Here is a 21,086-nt window from a genome sequence, read left to right on the forward strand (position 1 = left end):
TCTCCTGATTGAAACATCATGTGTTGAAATAAACAACTGCAGTTCAAAATAAAAAGTGAAATGCCTAATATTTTTGTTGTGGAATCAATTAATTTCTTTGTTTAAAGGCAAAAACATAAAAAAGCTAAGAAAAAAACTATTGAATACAATATATTTGGAGCAACTTAATTTATAAATGGTTGTCAACTTAAAAATGTGTGTTCACAATGATGGTAATTCAGCACATACAACTTAAAATTCCTTTTAAATCATACGGTAAAACAAGTTGGAACAACTTAATCTTTTGAGTAATCAACTTCAAAACTTGTGTTTATGCTACCAATTATTAAGTAAGTGGTAATTAAAAACACCTCTGATTGTAGAGGAAAAGCCTTCTCCCCTAACTCAAATAACTTTGTTGCTTTAAGACAGTTTCATTAGAAGTTGTCTTAACTCAATAAACATCGATGCAAACTGTTGCCTTGATTTTCTTTGTTGAGCCAGGGCATTTGTATTTAGAGTGTGTAAGGTGTAGAACAATTAAGTTATCAAGCCAATTGCATTACTTACTACAACTTGAATTTAGTTTTTAAGTCAATTAACGCAGAAATCAGAGTTCAAATTACACACAATATTAAGTTGATGTAATTACCAACATTATTACGTCAACACAACTTATAAATGAATGTTTGCAACTCAAAATGTTTATCTAAATCAATCAACTCACATTTTTATCTTGCAACCATGCATTTAATTAAGTGGAGGTGAAAGGTCGCCTCAATTCGTTTTTTAGAGTGTAACAACAAGCTATTAAGCTAGCAAATATAACAAAGTTTGCTAGCCGCTGATTTTGGTGCACAACTGACTCCTTATGTGAGTCAGGAACCTCACTTTTAATGGTGAAAACACACCTCTCTCATGTAGCAGCTCTTCTTTGCCATTGATGCCACATTACAACCAAGCGTGAGTAGAGGGTGGGGAGAAGCCAGATTCAGAATGTTTCATGAAGCAATAAACAGCACATGTGCCTGTAGCCCTTTTAAAAATATATATTTTGCTTACTAGTTTTGTGGTAAACCCGTGTTAAACAAAATGTCATAGCAGATTATTCTAATAATCTTTAAAAGGTGCCTGGAGGCGGACTTTAAAACAATGATAAAAGGTTTAAACTAAATTAATTATATCAAAATACATTGTTGAGGTAGCAGTTGGTATTCAGATGAGTGCACACACACCTGGAAAATGGTACTGGAACACATCGTCTACTATGTGTTCACCTTAAGATGATGTTTTTGACGAATGTATACATCCGCCACAGATATAATCTCAACCCATTTGCCCTCACAGTACATTTCAATCAGATAACATGAATTCATCAGCTGAATGTGATGTGAGTAATACTGCTGTTCTAGGCTGAAGCAGATCACACCGTTCCAGGCTTATTGGCTCACAGCCTCTTTATTTAAAGAGGTGACATTTTCCAGGAGATATTTGCACATCAATTTGTGTTTTATGTCCTTTCCTGAGTGGCAGCGGCACTGCTACGGCAGCGCTGCAAGATCATCCATCCCCGCTTCACTCACTATCCAGATGGCGAGTTCTTAATCTAGGCCAGGTATCCATTTCCCACAGCCACATGCGAAACAGCCACTTTTATCACCTATCAATCAGACCTGCGGATATGCTGAAGCTAAGAAAAAGCCGTCTTTCCCAAAAGTGATCACAGTGAGTGATCAGCATGATGGATGCTTAAGCATTATGACGCATCCCTGTAATATTTCAGTAGGAAAACATACTGTGAACACATTATGCAGAGGACCAGCCAGCCATGGCCTTTATCCTTCACTTCCCTTGGCTAGAGTGTGATGTATAGTTTGGCAAGTATTACGTGTGTTTGATGATGCATCCATTGCCCTTCAGGTGTTGGACCTGGTTTTATCTTTTATCTTATCCAGCTTCAGTAAATTGGTATATTGTGTTATTATTATTATTATTATTATTATTATTATTAAGGAGTTCATCCTTCCTAAAGCAGCGTTCAGTTATTATGCTCCACATATCTGGAAAAAACTCCCAGAAACCTGCAGGTCCGCTGCAACTCTTACAACTTTTAAATCCAGGCTGAAGACTTTTCTTTTTGCCGCTGCTTTGAATTGATATATTTTCGTATCTTAAACTGCACTGTAACTTTTATTATCTTTACTTTTTATCTTTGCTTTTGAATGAGTGTATCTAGATATCATTTTATAATATATTTCTTAATGTCTTTCATTTTTGTGTTGAAAGGTGCTATATAAATAAACTTGCCTTGCCTTCAGTCTGTGTACTGTGCCGTCACGTCTATTACCTTTCCTTCTTTCTTTCTTGTGATGTTTCTTTAACCCAACATCACACTGTGAATGTGTCCCCTCGGTAGCTTATCTTTGACCTCACAGGATTGTCAATGCAACGCTCCTCACCAGTGTTAGATTTTGTCATTGAAAAATGAATGTGTTTTTTCAAACGTACCAAAAGCGCTTTATTGATTTACAATGGAATTTCCAGTTGTTGTTTTCTTCCAATTATGTGCCAATAGCTTGGTTGGTTGGTTGTTGCGTCCGTGTTTTCTGTTGCGGTAGCTTGTGTAAAACAACGAGGGATTAGTGAATTGTATTTGTTTCTCTAATTATCACCTGCACTTGTGGATGTTGAGAAACATGTAGACACAGCACGGACCAGTAATTACAGATGCTCTACATTCCCCCATGAATTGACAGTGATTACTTCGTAGGGCTAATTAAAAGCAGTCAATGTTGTCTGTACAAGTTTACCTTAATATTTAGATTCTAGATACTGTAAAAGCTGTTAATGTATGTTAACAGATTAGGAATCCAAGAGATGTTTTGAAAACACTTGTAAAAAGTACATGTCTATAATGCATATTTAACATACATGTAAGACACTGTATAGTTAGATTTATAAAACGGACAAGTCAAATCAAGCAATCTGATTGGTTCTTAGCCGTGATATAATGAGTGTATATCACGGGTAGAATTGGAGTTACTTTTCACAACAAGTCAGTATCCCTCCGCATCTGAGAAAAGCTACAACCGTTACAACTCTTACATTACGTCCGTTACGAAACTAACTAGCTAACAAAGCTTAAGATGGAAACATGTTAGGGATAGTTATGCAGCAAGGACTTATTGACCGTTGTCGATTTAACTGTATACAGTTGGCCCTAAAAGCAAACTGCATGCTTCGCGTCTGACCGAACCACGCCCCTTAGCTGTGATATAATGAGCATATGCCACGGCCTGTCGTGAGCTATTGCTTAAGTATAATCACTAAGTATTCATAATGCTTTATTACAATAATCATTACATATTTAAAGTGTTTATAATGCATTATGCAAAGTGTTGTTGATATTTTCTTGCATGTGAGAAAACATTCCACAAACAGTACATTTTCTATGATATAAAGCAGCAGTATCCGTTAGGGAATAATACTGACTGTGACAGTGATACGTCTGAAGTGTGGATATTTTTCTCTCAGAGCTTTTGCAATCTCATGATATTTTAGGATTGTGGCTGGGTGGAAATGAGGTCCCCCCTCCTGTTGCTGGCCTCTGGTGGGCTTCAGGCAGCTTACGGCGCCCTGCTAATGAACAGTGACAGCCACGCCGGCTGCTGCCCTGCCCTCTGGTTCACGCTGCTCTGTGGTGGACCTGCTGAGTCCTCCTGCAGCAGCATACCAATGCTGTGTTTTCCTGCTCTGTCTGTTCCAAAGCCCTGCCGTAGCGCGTTTCCCCATGCTCAGAATAACAATGCAGTCTTATCAGCAACTTTGCTGAAGATATAAAAAGTTGCTTAACTTGTTGTGTAAACAAAACACATCTAAGGGTCTTACTTACAGAGCGACAGTGTTGTGTAGAAAGCAATCAAACACATTGTGGTCATTCGTGTGCTGAATGAGATCCATCAAATCTGCAAGTAAACTCTATCTGTATCAAAGCCACCAAGCAGTGGAGACTAAGACGAGGATTACAGGGCTAAGGAATGAGCTATTGATTTTCTAGCTGGCAGATTTTTGGTAAGCAGTGTTGAGGTTTTTTTAAGCCTCGAGTACAAAATTAAAAGATTTCTCTACTCAGAGCAAGCCACAATAGAGACCAGGCAACAATCTCCACTTCTGAAAAATGCTAATGCGGAAGTGCCTGAAACTTGCATTCTTTCTCATGGCCAGAATTTTTTCTTTGGGGCGGGGTCTCATCTGGTTGCAAAAAGATGTCCAATTCCATAGAAGTCTATGAAAAAACTATCAAATATCTCTTTTGATATATTACCCTTAGTAATCATTTTCAAAATAAGTGTATGATGCAGCATTTGTTTTAGGATAGGGTAATCTTGTGACAGGTTGCAACCACACTCAAACCCTCAAAGTGTGTTTTCAGTTCATAGAAGCCACTTGTTACAAGTTAGTCACTTACAGTAGAATGTCATGTTCAGTTTTGTAATTGCTGGTTTTTGCATTGCTCCACCCTCTTGTGTCACTCTGCAACAGCAAAACGTAAGACTATTATACCATTGTCAAAACCAAATGGTTGATTTGATGGTGACTACTTCCTATATACAGTCTATGAGAGAAACCAACAGCTGAAGAAGTTTAGTAAAAACTGCCCACCTTTACTTTTAAATCAAGCACATACAAAATAAAAATGTGTGTTAAGTTGTTTGCTCTAATTCAAAGCCAGTTTTGTCGGACCAAGTAGTACCGCCACACAGTTGTTTTCCGAACCTTTCAGCTGTTGAGGGAGCCCCCAGCCATATTGTCATAAACGCTGAGCCTTCAGCCTAAAGGGACAGGGGAGCAGGGGAGGAGAGGAGGGAGTGTTTTTGTGGTGAAATGATTACAGAGATAAAGATGAAAAGTGTCGCGTCCGTCCCCTGACAAACCAGAATGACGGCGGGGATAGGAGGCATCATTTGTTTTCACCAAGGAGGCACATGACACTATGTGGACAACTCATTGTCTCATCCCAATTAGGACAAGTTGGATTTTTGCTTCATATTCATCTCATGTTAGTCTTTTCCAAGGTTTGGAAACACCACCTGTTCATCAATGGGTTTGTTGGTGTTATCTGGAGCTGCAGCTTTTTATTAGAGGACTTTGTTTGGCTTAGTAGAGCAAAATAAATTATAAAACCTTCAATTATCCTTTGCGGCTGTTGCCTTCCAGGACAGGCCTATGGAGAATATCACGCTGCCACAGTGTAAACAAACTCTATGCTTTCCTGCTGCTCCATAGGACGAGCTTGTGTATAACTAGAACACTTTCCTTTCCCCATGCCGTTTAAAATGTAAATAGGCCCTGAAACCATGTAATCTGCCTCTGAACATTCTATTATAATTGAATAACAGAAACAGAGTTAAATATGTTGGTCATCAAGTACTCTCAATGTTTTTTTCGCCTGCCTAAAGTATCTACACTGAGCACTCTGAAAGTGTTCAATGAAATGACTATAGGAAAGGCCGTCATTAGTGTTGATAGACAACAGCATTGTGGCGGTAGGGCTGAAACAGCAGTGATTCCTATTGTTTTATAGTTGACTATGCTGCAAAGCCTCTTTGGGTGGTGTACACTATATTCAGCTTTGTTCTTAAAGTTATTAATCATAAGGCAGGACTAGCAGAATAGCAGTTGGTCAAGTTCTGAACCACTGCCCTTTCCTGATGTCAGAGCATTGCGAGCTGGCAGCCTTATCAGATCCATATACCACACTGAACCTTATCTGACTTTCAGAATAATCTCACATCTTCTGCTTTCATAGCAACCAACAAGGGTCATGTAGCAACGGAGCCACAGAGGGCTTTCACTGCAGAATATAACATCAAAGAAACAACATGCTGGACAAAACTCTTCAAAGAACATTGGCTCGCTTTGGAAACAAAGAAAGGTCGTGTGAAGTCTCAGGCACATTCATAGCAGCTGAACTGAACATATCTGGCTTCCTAAAATAAAGGTGAAACCTTTACCATGGAGGAAAAAAATACATTTCGCATTCAAGCAGTCTTATAAAAATGATTTTCCTATACAACAAATTAGAATTCTCAATCGTGTTTAAGGGAAAGGTATTCTCTCAGATTAAAGTGATAGTTAAAACACAAATGGATGATGTTTTAAATTTAAACTACACTAAAAAATAAGTATTTGTTACGTCACTTAAGCTACCTATGTAAATTAAGTCACATGATTTACTCTATGTAGTGTCTCTGCTGTGACATGTCTCCATGCTTTAATGTTCAAAAAGCTCTTTATCTTTCTCACACTGCCTGTGCTGCAGCACCTCTTTTCACCCTCTGTCTGAAACCAGAGCCCAGTCTGCTCTGATTGGTTAGCTGGCAGGCTCTGTTGTGATATAGTGATTTCACTATGTTACATAAGTAAACAATGGAGGCGTTTCAGGGTGTGGGAGGAACTTTGGGATTGTAGCCCTTGCAGACCATTTACATGCACAGAAACCTACATAACACACTACAGGAAAGGGAAAACCTTTAAAAAGCATAATAGGCCTTTTTAATAGTAGACCAGGTTGTCACATTGTATGCGCACAAGTTAAAAGGGTACAGTATGCTCTGTCGTATCTTTGTTAGCCAATAACTATTTGGATTGAAGGTTCTGTATTCTATCTGTAGGTGGTTGTAATACTCTTGTTGGACATTGATTTTTGTCATTTTAGTCCTTTCTCAAGTACTGGAAAAAGTATTTTGTTATGTTCAGCTGACGGGGTTGCATTGATTGTCCCTGTAGCTCTACAGTCCCTGATCAGATGTGGCCGTAGATCTTTTAACAGCATTCAGTGCAATCTTTTAAACCACTGATTGCAGTGCATGGACCCAATCAAAGAAAATAATGCATCTGGGGCCGTATTCACAAAGGATTTTAGGGCTAAAAGTAGCTCCTAACTGGCGAATTTAGGAGAAACTCCTAAGCATAATGGGCGTGTCAGTCTTAAATTTAGGACTCCTAATTGTATTCACTAAGAGCAATTCACAAAGTATTTTAAGCCTAAAAGTAGCACCTAAGTCTGGGAGAGCTTAAAAGTCCTCGAGAGGACTCCTAACTCAGTAAAACCTATTCACAAAGAATCTGAAAATGGCTGAGAGACTAAATGTTTTGGAGACAATGGAAGACTGTGAATTGATCAAGAGATATAGGCTAAATCGTGAGGGTATCAAACTTGTTGTGGAATTAGTGCGGGATGCAATAAAATCCCCGACTAACAGGAATAACCCGATTAGTCCGGAAATAAAATGTTTGGCAACACTACGATATTTAGCAACAGGGAAAATGCAACTTTGCAATGCCGACGATTTAGGAATATCGCAACCATCAGTCAGCTGTGCCATAAACCAAACCATCAACGCGCTCTCTAGACCACATATCATCCAACAGTTTATCCGGTTTACAGGATCAAAGCCAACTTCATGGCAATGCAGGTATGCCCGGTGTGGTCGGTGCTATTGACGGGACGCACATAAAAATAATTGCGCCATCAAAAGATGAGGACGTGTTCGTCAATAGAAAGAAGAGTACATTCCATCAACACGCAGATTGTTTTCATTCATCATGATAGGGGGACTTGAACGGCGGTATGGGCTGTTATTGAAAGTGTTTAAGTGCTGGAAATATGCTCATTGGATAATAGGTTGCGGGGTGCTTTTAATTGCCTCCTCGATTTAATGCAATTTACGTATTTGTATTGTTTGCTCTCTCTCTTTAACGTGCATATACAACGTCATTATCGTGGTCTGCACAAACTTGTCATCATGTGTGTATTCTGCTAACTGCACTGTCCATAACTATTTGATAGGAATACATTTCTAGCCTAGGCTATTTCCTTGTTTTTCGGTGATTTAGTGGGCTCGTTTGTGGGATGTTGCGGATGAGTTTCACCGAGACCGCCTACTCTGAACAACCAATCACCGTACTGACCGCTTCTAAACTCATGCACGAGAATCGACGTCATCCATAGCAACGGCGCGTCACTCTTAGTGATTTATCCTTAGTATGAGAAGGTCTCAGCGGCTTTGTGAATAACTTTTAAGAAAAAACTCCTACGTAAAATGTTTTAGTTAGGAGCACTCCTAGCGGTAAGATAAAATGCTTTGTGAATACGGCCCCTGTTCAGCAATTTTCCCGGGCAACCATGGGAACTCCTGCTTCTCCACCTTTAAATAAGGATATGTCTTTTTCCCCACCCCACAACAGTCATTATATTATTATTATTAAGTGATTGTCCCCTACTTAAAAAAAAAGCTGGTTTGCCTGGCAACTCTTTTAGAATAGTTTGAGGAGGGGAGCTACTAGAAAGCTTATACAGTACATTCTGTCCTGGGAAGGCTATGAGGTTGGAGGCTTAAAGATTCTCTGCATAACACCCTGCCTGAACCATCTACCCTATGATGGGATGGAGACAGGTAAAGATGGAGTTGCATGTTATGTATTCCACTCCCTCTGTATAGCCATCGGTGGTGCATATGAAAGCGTGACCCCTGCTGGTTGTTCCACATGTTCTGTACCACTGAGAGGTCTGCAGCCACTGTGCTTATACTGTGTCCTGTAGTGTTTGCTGCACATGAGGGGAATAAAGCACAACCAATCAATAAATTCATTGTATTTCTCTTCCAGCCAACGGTGAGTTCCCACCAACCAGCTCCACCATGCTGCCTTTCCTACGGACCAACAAGACTACCCCCCCGTCCATTCGAAGCCCTTTGAGCTTCCCCACCACAGATTGTAAGTGTGACCACGGTTCAACTGAGTGAGTGAGTAATGCTCGGATGGATTTATGGAGAATATTCTCCACATGCATATGTTTCTCCTTTTGTCTTTTCTACATTCTCTTTCAATCACACACGTGTGCTTGCTTGCATTAATGATTCATAATTACTCTACATGTGACGATCATGGCACCCCACACACAGGCTGCAAAGTAAGTGTGCCCCCTACTGGTCTGCACCGTATCTGAATGAGAGCTGCAGAGATCTCCTTGGCATTAAATGGAGCAGGACGGGCAGTTTTGAAGTCTAAAATCCTCCAATTTGTCTCCTGAGAATGTCAACGGAGCCACTTACACAGACTTGACATTTTCCACCTTGCACACTCGCACTTCCCTGCTTCAAAAGGGTAGACACAAGCACAGATTGCATTTCTATATTTTCAGTCATGAGTTGGAGATACTTTCAAATCAAACTTGCTCCTAGACATTTTTCTTCGGTTGTAGCTTTGAAGTGCAAGAGGTTCCCCAGACTTTAGGACTGGACGTTCAAATATCAGCCACTACCACTTTAGTCACTGTAAATATGTTTACCATCCTTTTCCTCTAAGCATTATGTGACAGCAGTTCACAGCAGTTATGCAATCGTTGAATACATATAAACTTTAAATCAGTTTCAATGACTTCAAGGACATGTTTTCCAGTCTAAATAGATGATTGGTCTGGACAGTGCTCCCACACTCCAGGAATACATTTCTAGCCTAGGCTATTTCCTTGTTTTAGTGGGCTCGTTTGTGGGATGTTGCGGATGAGTTTCACCGAGACCGCCTGCTCTGAACAACCAATCACCGTACTGACCGCTTCTAAACTCATGCACGAGAATCGACGTAATCCATAGCAACGGCGCGTCACTCTTAGTTCACTCTTAGTGATTTATCCTTAGTATGAGTAGGTCTCAGCGGCTTTGTGAATAACTTTTAAGAAAAAACTCCTACGTAAAATGTTTTAGCGCGAGTTAGGAGCACTCCTAGCGGTAAGATAAAATGCTTTGTGAATACGGCCCCAGGAGTGTAATTGCACTTTTCTCTCCCAGGAGGCACAATAGGTGTTATGACATTCATATGCTGTTAGAGCCAAGCAAATCAATGTGTGTAAGGTGCACAGGCTGTTTGCTATTTGAAAATGGTTAGTCATCACACATGTTTGTTAAGTTGCCCTTGAATACACAGCCAATATACCTCTTAAGCCTCAATCAAGGCGGAGTGGATTGTTAAGCAGTCCCTATTATGCTCATTCTTTAGGTTTCATAAAGTATTTTGTGCCTTTACTGTGACATGTTTACATGCTTTACAAAAACTGCTTTTTAATGTTATGTAGTGATGTCACTGTGTCGCGGAAGTAAACAAAGAAGTCCAATGGAGGTGTTTCAGGCGGGGGGTGGAGTGTGTGGGAGAGAAACTCCGTCTGGACTCCAGACTCTGGAGGAAACTTTGGGATGTTAGCCTTTGCAGACCATTCACACGCACAACAACCTATAGCACACTACAGGAGAGGGGACACACCAAAACCGCACACACATTTTAATGTATTTTTTAGTTATCCAAATAACATGAAGCTATAGCATATTTTGGATTAGACTTTGATTGGCGCTGCTAGACTGTACAGTAAGCCTGTGGTATTTCCCTTATAGCTAAATAGAGCAAAAGGAGAAATATCTGATTGATTAAAGACTAACTTGACTGACTATAACATCTGATACATGTCTTTTAGCAGTGTAATGCTAACTGGGTTGAGGAGCTATTGGAAGCCTGAGCCCCCTGACAGCCCCATAACTGACTGCACCACAGATTGAGCATTCCTTCTGCTGAACAAGCACTGATAAACACCCCGAACACACAGTGTCTGACTCAGAGAGGGGGTGATGGTCAGCCACCAATAGTCGACTCATTGTGTTAGGGTCCATATGTTTGTGCAGCGATTTGTCTGTTTGAATGTCCGTGAAGTGGGTCACTCTTTAGTCTGGAGCACAGAGCCGCCTGTTTGTCTCGAGGGACAAACGAGGACAGTGAATGATCGGATATTAATGTTTAGCCAGCTGACATGATTTGATAATGTTACAGGGTTATGCATTGAACTGGAGCCACCGACGTGACTCCTTCAGGCTCCTCAGTCTATCAAGGATGTTCTTTTATGTGGAGCAGGAAGGAAGCATTTGAGGAAACATTTCATACGCAGTACAATATTATATAAAAGGTGTTTCATTCTTGTGGAGTTTGCCAGCAGGATCTAGCAGCAGCAGCAACAAAGAGGCTATTTCAATGTGCTTACACAGGTAATACTCTGTATGGTTACAATAAAAGCGTGCAGCCTCGGGGAGAGATGGGACTGTGCGATCACAGCGCTCTCGCCCTTGTGATTATCATACATATTAACTCCGGGGCCAGAAAGAAGTTGAACTGGCAGTTATACATTGGCTGTTTCAAAGACAGCCGGGGGCGGTTTACATTCGCCCAGCGTTTCACGTCCCCCCCTGAAGCTTTGACGTCTGCAGGGCAGGACGCAATCCTGATGAGGGTTTGGCTCAACAGACCTGTCACTCCAACAAGAATCGCTTTTTTACCCGAAACGCTCGATGATTAACCCCACCATAACTCTCCTCTGACTCCCCCCTCCATCTTTCCTTTCTCTCAGCCACTATATTTGGGCCTCGCACTTTTTCTTCATTCATTTGTTCCCCATTTCCACCATTGATAAGCTGCTGAATACTGCCTGCTAGTTGACTACCGCCACCAAGACTTCTGGCACTCAGTCTGTTGTCCCACTTCTTCCTCATTCCTCCTTTTTCCTGACTTCCCCTTCATTCTCCTCTTTCTTCTTATTTCCTTTCCCTCTCATTGATTCACCGCTATTCTGGCAGCTTTCATTTCTCACCACTGCCCTAGTGTGTGGCACCCGCCTCTCACTGCTGACTCATCATTTGCTTTCGGAAGAGAGGGGCAGGGGGGGTGAAAAACTCAACCTAGATGAGCTGTCTTCCCTTTTTTTTGTGATTACCTCGCCTGATGGGAAAAGACTGCTTGGCTAACCTCAAAATGAGCTCCGGGAGTACATTTCTCTGGCCATTCACCGTTTGAGAGTGGGTTGACAAAGATAAGTGTGTTCATGTTATTTTAAGACAATAGTACTTAACAAAAAACGCTTCCATGATGCAACAAAGCATTGTCGTGTTTACACCTTATGTGCAAAATAATAGCAAGCTGTACAAGTATTAGCTGCTTTGAACAGACATCTGATTTTCATATCAATGTGTTCCACTTCCACAACACAACAAAAGAAAACAACAACAACAAACTGTTCTGTGGGTAGATGAAAATCAATAGAAATCTAAACAATCTGATTGGCTCTTGAATGTAACTGACAGCAGATGTTGCTCCTTGATCGCAGTGTGAACAAATGTAAATGATTTTTGGCCGTCACATGCTCGCTAATTAGCTGCAGAGTGGAGAGTCTGCTTCATTCTTTACTTGTTCATAAACACAGGCCCGTGGCAATCAGTGAGCTAGTTGTTGTTACTTTGTGTTGTTACTTTGGGTTTTAGAGGGGGAGCATTACTCACGCAGACAGATATGAGACTGATAACGAGCAGTGCCACGCAAAACAGGCTTTTGTAATTAATGGCACTCGGGTGCCTCGTAAGCTTTGTGCTTAGCATTCAGATCCATTCATGGCGTGCCAGCCTTGATCCATCTCTCTAATGGCCGGCCCAAGGAGGACAACTGTCAGTGGATAAGGAGGACACATGCTACGAGAGGAAGCAGCCCACACTGAGCTGCAGTTGTGTGTGTTGGGGGGTTCATAGTGAATTATGAACCACTTTAATTGCACTATTTGTAAGTGCTTTACTTTGAGAAAAAGACAGTAGAATCAAAAACAACAAGCAAAATATTTTTAGTCAGTGTTGGTTTGAGATTCGATTACATTTCCTTTTTGTTTCCTGTAGCAGGATCATTTTGCCCTGACATTTTTTCTTTTGATTAAAGCAATTGTACATTATGCATATTCACTGTCAAGCACAAAGGTCCTTCTCCAGCATACCTGTAGGAAGATGATTCTTAGCAGGCGTTCAGATCATAAACCGCTCCCTGCACACAGGGCTACATTGAAGCGGGTATGTTGCTCTAGGTACCGGTGAAAAAAGAATTACCATCCAGGAAATCTACTTTGAGTATCAGATCCCTGAGGTAAAATGAACACAGTGCAGCAGTTTGTAATAGCCAGGGACAGGATTTTACCCCGAAGTTACTGACAAAGTTTCTAATGCAGCAAGTATTTTATCTTTTGTCACGATTGTGTGCTAAACTGAGGTAAAAATGACCATGGATGGAAAATAATGTACTTTAAACCAAAACATGACACAAGAATGTGGACAAAGCATCTCAGACCCCAACCTCTCCATCAGGCCGCATGCCAACCACATCACCAAAACGGCTTTATTCTAGCTTAAGAACATTGCAGAAACATCATACATGCCATACATGACAATCCTGTCACAACCCTACTCCTAGCCTCAGGTCCAGAGATGAAAACACCCTAAAGACTACCAGAAAGCCCCGTACTTGGGTGTCAGAGCCTTCTCTGTTCCTGCACCCTCCCCACTCACATCAGACCGTCAACCACACTACCTTCCTGCCAAAAAGCCCTCAAAATCTACATCTTCAGAATTGCCTTTCGTATGGAACTCCCACCGCCCACATCTTAACTCCACCCAATCTGACTGCTTTCTGTCCTAGGGTTTCTTTGTATTTTCTCTAAATTAATTTAATTGCATCTTTTTTTTTTCACTAATATAGGCCTTTGTTTGTTTATTGTACTGTATGCTTGTACGGAATGTTTAGGTGTCTGAGTATTTAGAAAATCACTATATAAATGAAATCTATTATTATTTTAGATGCAACATAAAACCTAAGGAAAAATATAATAACGTTGATTTGACACCCTCTGGCTTACTGGTGGATGCAGTGTGACAGCCATTGAATGGCCTGATTACATTTGAAATGGTTGCTCAAATATCAGGTTGACACAACAGGCCTTCTTGTACCAAGTAATGATCACTTTTCACAGAAGCAACCGAGTATCATTGCCTCATTGTGCCAATTTAAAACCCATTCAGAGGCCATACGTCTGATAAAATGCTTGTTCATTTGGTACTGATTGGCACAAGGACTGCCTTGTCATTCCTGACATGTTTACTTTCATCTTGTATTAATAATGTTTGGCAGAGATAAGGACAGGCATTGCTTGGACATTGCTGTCAGTATTGTAAGCAAATCGTTGTTATTCACACTGCATCTCTTTCGTTCTCTCTCAATTGCTCACTGATGACAGTGTGCAGCTTCGCCCCATTATTTGATGAGGCTAGTGTTTGTTATGATGATGGCACACCACCAGTAGCAAAGTTCACAGTAAAGGTGATTCATATGATAGTCAGGCAGAGACGGAGCATCCCTGGGGAGGTTTGTGCGTATAAGTGCATGTGTGTATGTGTGTGTGTGTTCAGTCAGAGGGCGGATGAATGTGCCCACCACTTATTAGAGAAGACTATCATCTGTGAGAGCACATCTTGTTTTTGTTTGTTCTGCCAAGTACCTATCAGAGAATGGCTCATTAAACCACTTGGGTGGTGTGTGTGTGTGTGTGTGTGTGTGTGTGTGTGTGTGTGTGTGTGTGTGTGTGTGTGTGTGTGTGTGTGTGTGCGCATTAGAACTCACTCATATTGATGGACCAACAAGATCAATCAGCTGAGTTGAGGTGCGAAACCAACCGCACCTTGGGGAGACGGAGGGGGAAATCGAAACGGAGGACATTCGACTTCGACAGCGTCTGTCAAAACGTCAAGATCACTTTAAATAACAATAATCTTGTTTATGTCAGGTAGCCAATAAGTCTCCAAATAAAAAAACAAAAAGCAGATGCATCATTCACATCTAACCGTCAATCTTTTGTCCAGGCATGTCCTGTATTCAGTGAGTTGAATCTCAGTGCAACCTATTAGGAACAGTGAGATTTAGATCTAAAGCACCATTTGTCTACGGATGCTTTTCTGCTCCAGTGAGGGATTTATTGCCAGCAGTCTAAACTCTTTTTACCTTGTTGAGTGGTACAAAAATACTGACTTGAGGGATCAATTTACTTAGAGAGCCAGACAGAACTCAAGTTACCTATCCCAAAAGTTTTCTGTGTTGTAGTCTTTCTACAGTAAGTGCCTTCGCTAAGACCAGGCTGAACTCCAGATCGAATCATGTTTTCAAGCGTTTCCGAGAAGCCTGATTGAAATTGTCTCTGCTGGCAACACTTCATTAAATTCAAAAGAGATGTTTGTGGGGCTAAGGATGGAGCTGTGATGTCGAATCGTTTACCAGATGCCCCTGGAACCAACCAATCGTTGAGATCAGACTGAAAAATAAGTATGCTTGACATGCAGTCCATCCAGGAGCAGCCATGCAAACCCTCATTCGGACTGGCAGCCATAGAAACATGAACTTGGGATGAATGCTTTAAAATGATTCCAGACCAAAAACCATCATCAGTATACAATTGATGGGAGAATGGAGTTGCACACACATCCCCACACTCATGGCAAAAATGCCAGCTTCCTGCTGTAATTGTTTCTCAGTCAGAGCAAGTGGGCTTGATATCTGATCTCTGAGGCAGGCGACAGGAACAGCAGAAGGTGTTGTTGTGAGAGCATAATACGTTGAAGTAGCACTCCTGAGAATGGTCTCATGCCATCATGTCTACTTCCTGTGCATCTTGACACCATTTAATCAGTTTACTACCGCAAAAAGGAGATTTGACTGATTTACATTTGTTGATGCAGAATGAAAAAGTCATCTGTTTGAATGCGCATATCCTTTTTAAAACTACACTTAAGCATCTGATTCTTCGAAACTGGAAACAGTACAACCCCCACAATTAGTTTTGACTTTCTCTTTATTTTTTTACATCCATGTTTAATAACATAACATGTTCTCCTTTGTTATGTTTTAGGAGCCCGAGGTCAATGCATTGGCCTATTAGGGATGTGTGTGGGTGGAGGGAAAGTCAATTCAAGTGTTCATTATATGTATTGTATTGTTGCTGTTGTCATTGAAAAATCAATACAAATATATATAAAAGTACCTTTATAACAAATGGTGTTACTTCACATTGGGCATCAATTGAAGGGCTATCAAATCCATAATGGGAGCTGTTCTGTTGCAGGATTCACTTTGACTTTGCGCTGGTGTCAGATTTGCAGCCCTGCTCTTAAATTAATAAGTAGTCTCAGGCAGATGGAGAAGAAAAGGGAGAGAACGAAAGAGAGCTTCTTTTCTGCCATATGTCTTCCCCGCTGCTGTGTTCACAAGCCTTAAATCAGGTGCTGCAGCGGCGAGTCCTTCCACGTCCATCTGACAAGACTAATCTCGTGCTAATTACGGTGAAAAGAACTCTAATTAGCTGCGACACATGGGATTACACGGGAAATGAGGAGAAATGTTTGTTACCTGTGATCCTGTCACTACGTCCCCCGCTGTCGTTGTGAATATGATAAACTCAAATGAGTAGCTTTCACCTCGGAGCTTGCCTTCCCAGTATATAATCATTTTCTCCATATGTGTATTTGATCATTATTGATGTGGAAGAATGGCATTTTGAAATGGTACAAATAGAACTGTCATGAGCCTTTGATGTGCACTGACTTTCAGCCTCTGTCATCTTTAAGTCTGATTAAGTTCACGTGTGACTGAATACTTTTTTCTTTCCTGTTTCTTTTCAGATCCAGACAAGAAATGGATTTTTCATACCTGTGGCGGCGTGGGCCCTGAAGGCCCAACTCCCTCTCAGTGCCTCAACTCCTATAGGTACAGCAACGTCAATGTGACAGTCGGCACCCGTGGGCCCTTCAAAGGCATCCAAATGTGGCTTGTTCAGGAAACTGGCACCTACAGGTAGGGCTGCTGCCTGAGTATAACGCTTACCAAAATCTGTACAACAAATGTTTATGTATTACTGTGTACTGTTTCAAAGTGGCTTTGTAGGATGTACTTATCCTAGTCAGTGTATTCCCACAGTAGATTGTTGGCGGTTATTTTTCTTGTGTTATTTTGTGACTTTTCTAAATCCTAACAAACCAAACTAACTAACTGAGTGATGCAGGGGTAGACCAGCAACTACCATGCTTTGGGAGGTAGACTGGCTCTCTTAATAAATGAGGCTGTTGGATTTATGGTTAAGCAAATTTTCTCATTCTGCCTGTGCTGCAGATCCTCTTTTCCCCCTCTGTCTGAAACCAGAGCCTAGTCTGCTCTGATTGGTTAGCTGGCCAGCTCTTTTTTGATTGATCAACCGCTTAAGCCAGCGTCACACTGTCCCGAAATTGACACCCGATGGACACATGAATATGGAATTGTGAATTTCGCACGAAGATGGCCCCGAACCACACACGAAGGCAACATTTACATTACATTTAAGACATACAACTGCAACAAAAGTAACAAAAACAATTATGTTAAAGTACTATGATACTGTACTGATATTTTCAGACTTTGTTCTTTACTTTATCCGTCTTTATATGTAGAAGATATTAAGTTTTCTCCGTAATGTTGTTTCCATAGCAACAACAACTTCCTGTCAACTCGCCTTCAAAATAATATATTATATCCTTTTCAGTTTCACAGAACACAAATTGGGTTATTTACATAATATGTTTACATGATTTTTTTTTTTTTTTTTTACATATAATTGTAAAGCAATACATGATTGTCACTGTGGGCCTCTCCGCTCACTGACAATAAAATATAAAAAATAATTGATGAATTCAAGTTAGTAGCTATTAAAGGCATAAAAAGACAGAAATGTATAATTCTTTCTTTAATAGAAATGTTTCTTCTGCCCGTAAATTGTCCAAAGGAGAAGTGCATTTTTAAAACTGAAACAATGCCGGTTTCAATTGGATTATTTGTCACAATCTCTCTTCTGATCAGATTGCGTCTCTCCATTTTGTAGATTGTTTTAACGACTTTTGAATCCACTAAAGACATCGCCGAAAAATCGGTCCTTACTTTGAGCATGTGTTTTAAACGGGTTTTAATCCCTTTAGTTGATTGTTATCCAACTTCGCGCTGTCTTTAACCGTTTCTTCATGCAGCGGGCAATCCAAATCATATTGTAGGTATATCCTCATAGAGCTCAACAATCTAACCATCAAGAGCATCATTGCGGCACCTGAGTGCGTGACTCTACTATAATATCGTTACCTTTCATCGCTCCTTTAAACGAAAATACTTCACATTCATCTAGTTTGTGACAGCTAGTTGTAGCATTTTTGAGACTTTTAAAACTTGAATTAGAACCGCCTTACCTGGTTGTGCTCCCCCCCCTTGTGTGTGCTGCTGTGCTGTGTGTGCTGTGTAGTGTGTGTTGTTGTGTGTGTGTGGTGCTGCCTGTGTGCTGTGCTGCTGTGTGGTGTGTCTACGTGTGTGTGCTGGCTGGTGTGTGTGCTGTGTGTGTGGTTGGTGTGTGTTGTGTGTGCTGTGTGTGTGTCGTGTGTGTGTGCTGTGCTGTGCTGTTTGGACATGACGATGCAGTACGCACTTTGCATTGCATTTCACATTACAAGGGATGGCGGGCGCCAACTTCCAACTCAGGGGATCATTCTTTGGGCACGGGGGCTCTTCGGAACTCTTCGCGCTGGCGGCGAACCACTGTCTTAAGCCATCGTATGACCGCCGGTGGAGTTTCTCAGGCTCCGGCAGCAACTTTGTGAGCGGTGGCAAAATCTTTGGCATGCCAAAGAATTGCCGAAGGACCTTGCGAAGGTTCATTTTCGTGTTGAATTTGTGCGTCAATTTTGCCCTTCGTAAGACCATCGTGGGGGCATCTTGTTATCATCTGTGCCATCGGGCATTCGCCCCGATCAGAGTGAGGGCGAATGCCCGATGGCACCGATGATAACACAAAGATGACACGATTTGACAAGATGCCCTCACGAGTGCCTTACGAAGTTGCCGCTCACGAAGTTGCTGCCGGAGCCTGAGAAACTCCACCGGCGGTCATACGATGGCTTAAAATGCCCTCACGAATGGCCCGATGTTGTTACGATCAGAGCCGAATTTGAACATTTCCTTTATCGTGTGTCCATCGGGTGTCAATTTCGGGACAGTGTGACGCGGGCTTTAGAGATGTCCCCCACCTTATCACATACAATGTGCCATCTACTGTAGGTAAAACACTTAGCTACTATGGAAGAGTAACTCATACAAAACCACTCATGCTAACTACCCTCTTTTGGTTCTCAATGCATTGCCAGTCAATCTTTACGTACGTACACTCGGCTTCATGAGCACTCAACATACAAACCCTATAAAATACACACTTATCCTCTCTTTTTTATCATCAGCACTGCGCATTCCAACTCCATTTTTCTCCACAATACAGACTCTTCCTCACGCCCACCTCCTCTCCTCTGTGCATCAGCAGCACATCAATCTTCCACAGGCATACAGAGAAATCTCACTATCAGATTCTTGCAGGAGGGAGCAGAGGCTGGAGTAATGGGAGCTAAATAATATGATTCACTCCACATCTGACTCCCATAAAAAAATCCCCCAAAACCACCCGCCTCCAATGCTATGGTTATGGTGTTTGAGGCTTTGGAATACTACAACAATCAGTTAGCACCTTGACCTCATGCATTCTACTGCTCTAGGATTAATGCTGCGGTTTCCTCTACCTTGTGCAGGGATCAATATGTGTCCTATGGGCATTCATGCCCGTTTAACTTGGATTTGACTTGGATGCCTCAAACACAAAAAATGAGCATCAAAACTTCTAGCCTCCCACATCAACAGGCAGCACAACCACACACCGCTAAGCTCTGCCAAAAGCTTAAAATACCCAACTAACAGCAGCGTGGACAGCTCTGTCTTAACACATGTCCCAGAGTTTTAGAAAAATACCTTCTGTCTCCGCACAAACTCAAGAACTGCGTTCTTGATGCGGCCCGTAAATGGAGCCGACAGACGTTCACAGAGATGAATATGCGCTCTGCATCTCCCAAAAGTCATTAGGCAAACAGCTGAGGTAGCGACTGAGCACCGGGCAGCGTTCTCTCCCCCCAACAAACACCACCATCGGGAAGAGAAATATCCATTAATATAAGTTGTGACGTTTCTCCCTGGCAAGAAAACTGGAGGATTTGAAATGAGTGTCTTCTGCTGCGTGTGTGCTTGTATGTGTGTTTGTGTGCCCATGCAATCTGTAGTCTGTGCTTTCTTTTGTATATGTTGCCCAAGCGAGGTCAAAAACACCCCAGGTAAAAGTATTTTTTAGGGTTTCCAAATGAATTTTGGTTGTTATTTAATACACTCGCAGGTGGAATACGTATAAGAACTGTTTTCCAGCCTCAGGTTATTTCTGATAAACAGCTAGTGCCCAGCTTTGAAAATACAATAAATACTTCACCTTAAAATCCTATGAATCCAAAACAATAGACAAAACCAAATGAAAGTAATCAACCGTCCTTTTATTCACTGTATCATCAGGATCAGGATCATGCTAATGACCAGTGTTATGTGTGTGTTTGTGGCTCTGTGTGTCTTCTGTTTCCAACACAGGATTACAGCCTACGGTGCGGCTGGCGGTCGCAGCGTGTTGGCCATGAGCAGGTCACATGGTGTCTACATCACAGGAGACTTCCTGCTGCGGAGGGGCGAGCTGCTTCACATCCTGGTGGGACAGAAAGGAGAGGACGCATGCCCCAATGTGAGTCTACCATCACGCAGTAAATATGATTTATGGTAGCAAATGAGAGCTGCAATTTTAGAGTATGTCAAGATAAACATTATGGGGGAATTCAAATACAGATTCAATATATGGGGGTCATTTTGAATGGTTATAAGCGATACACTGATTATAAATCGTAAATTAGGAGGCAAACTATTTCTCTTTTATACACCGATAGATGCCTATTATCATTATCTTTTTCCAGGAAATTTAGAAGGATTAAAGTTGTTCAAGCTGAATGATATCACTGCGTCTACACTGTATGACTTGATAGCAGTGGAAGCATACAGCAGTGGACATAGCCGCTGTGATAACGGCTATAAAATGTGGATTACAGTCGTGAAGCCTCGAGTTACAGCCTTCGCGCTGTCCTTTCTTTTGGGAAAAATAAGTTGAATGAGAGGACAAATAAGAACAACTAAACAGTACATTTTTAGGCATTGTTACATTAAACGTTAACAGACTGAAAACACTGTAAAAGCATTAAAACGCAGGAAACATAAGGTAGCCCTGAAGCATTCCCTAC

General features: G+C 41.4%; 1 protein-coding gene across 1 annotated transcript in view; it reads left to right on the forward strand.

Moving 5' to 3' along the window:
* The window catches only part of LOC104959835 (ALK tyrosine kinase receptor-like), a gene marked incomplete at its 5' end in the record, with an annotated part of 28,157 nt that extends 7,383 nt beyond the window's left edge, over positions 1-20,774 (forward strand). The window contains 4 exons of the mRNA XM_010787745.1: positions 8,650-8,757; positions 16,554-16,725; positions 20,392-20,539; positions 20,766-20,774. Coding sequence (XP_010786047.1) covers positions 8,650-8,757; positions 16,554-16,725; positions 20,392-20,539; positions 20,766-20,774 — 437 coding nt within the window. The remainder of the gene's footprint in view (positions 1-8,649; positions 8,758-16,553; positions 16,726-20,391; positions 20,540-20,765) is intronic.
* Positions 20,775-21,086: the final 312 nt, after the last annotated feature.

The sequence above is a fragment of the Notothenia coriiceps genome, unplaced genomic scaffold, assembly GCF_000735185.1.
Source record: "Notothenia coriiceps isolate Sejong01 unplaced genomic scaffold, NC01 NC01_scaffold00031140, whole genome shotgun sequence".
Classification (NCBI taxonomy): Eukaryota; Metazoa; Chordata; class Actinopteri; order Perciformes; family Nototheniidae; genus Notothenia; species Notothenia coriiceps.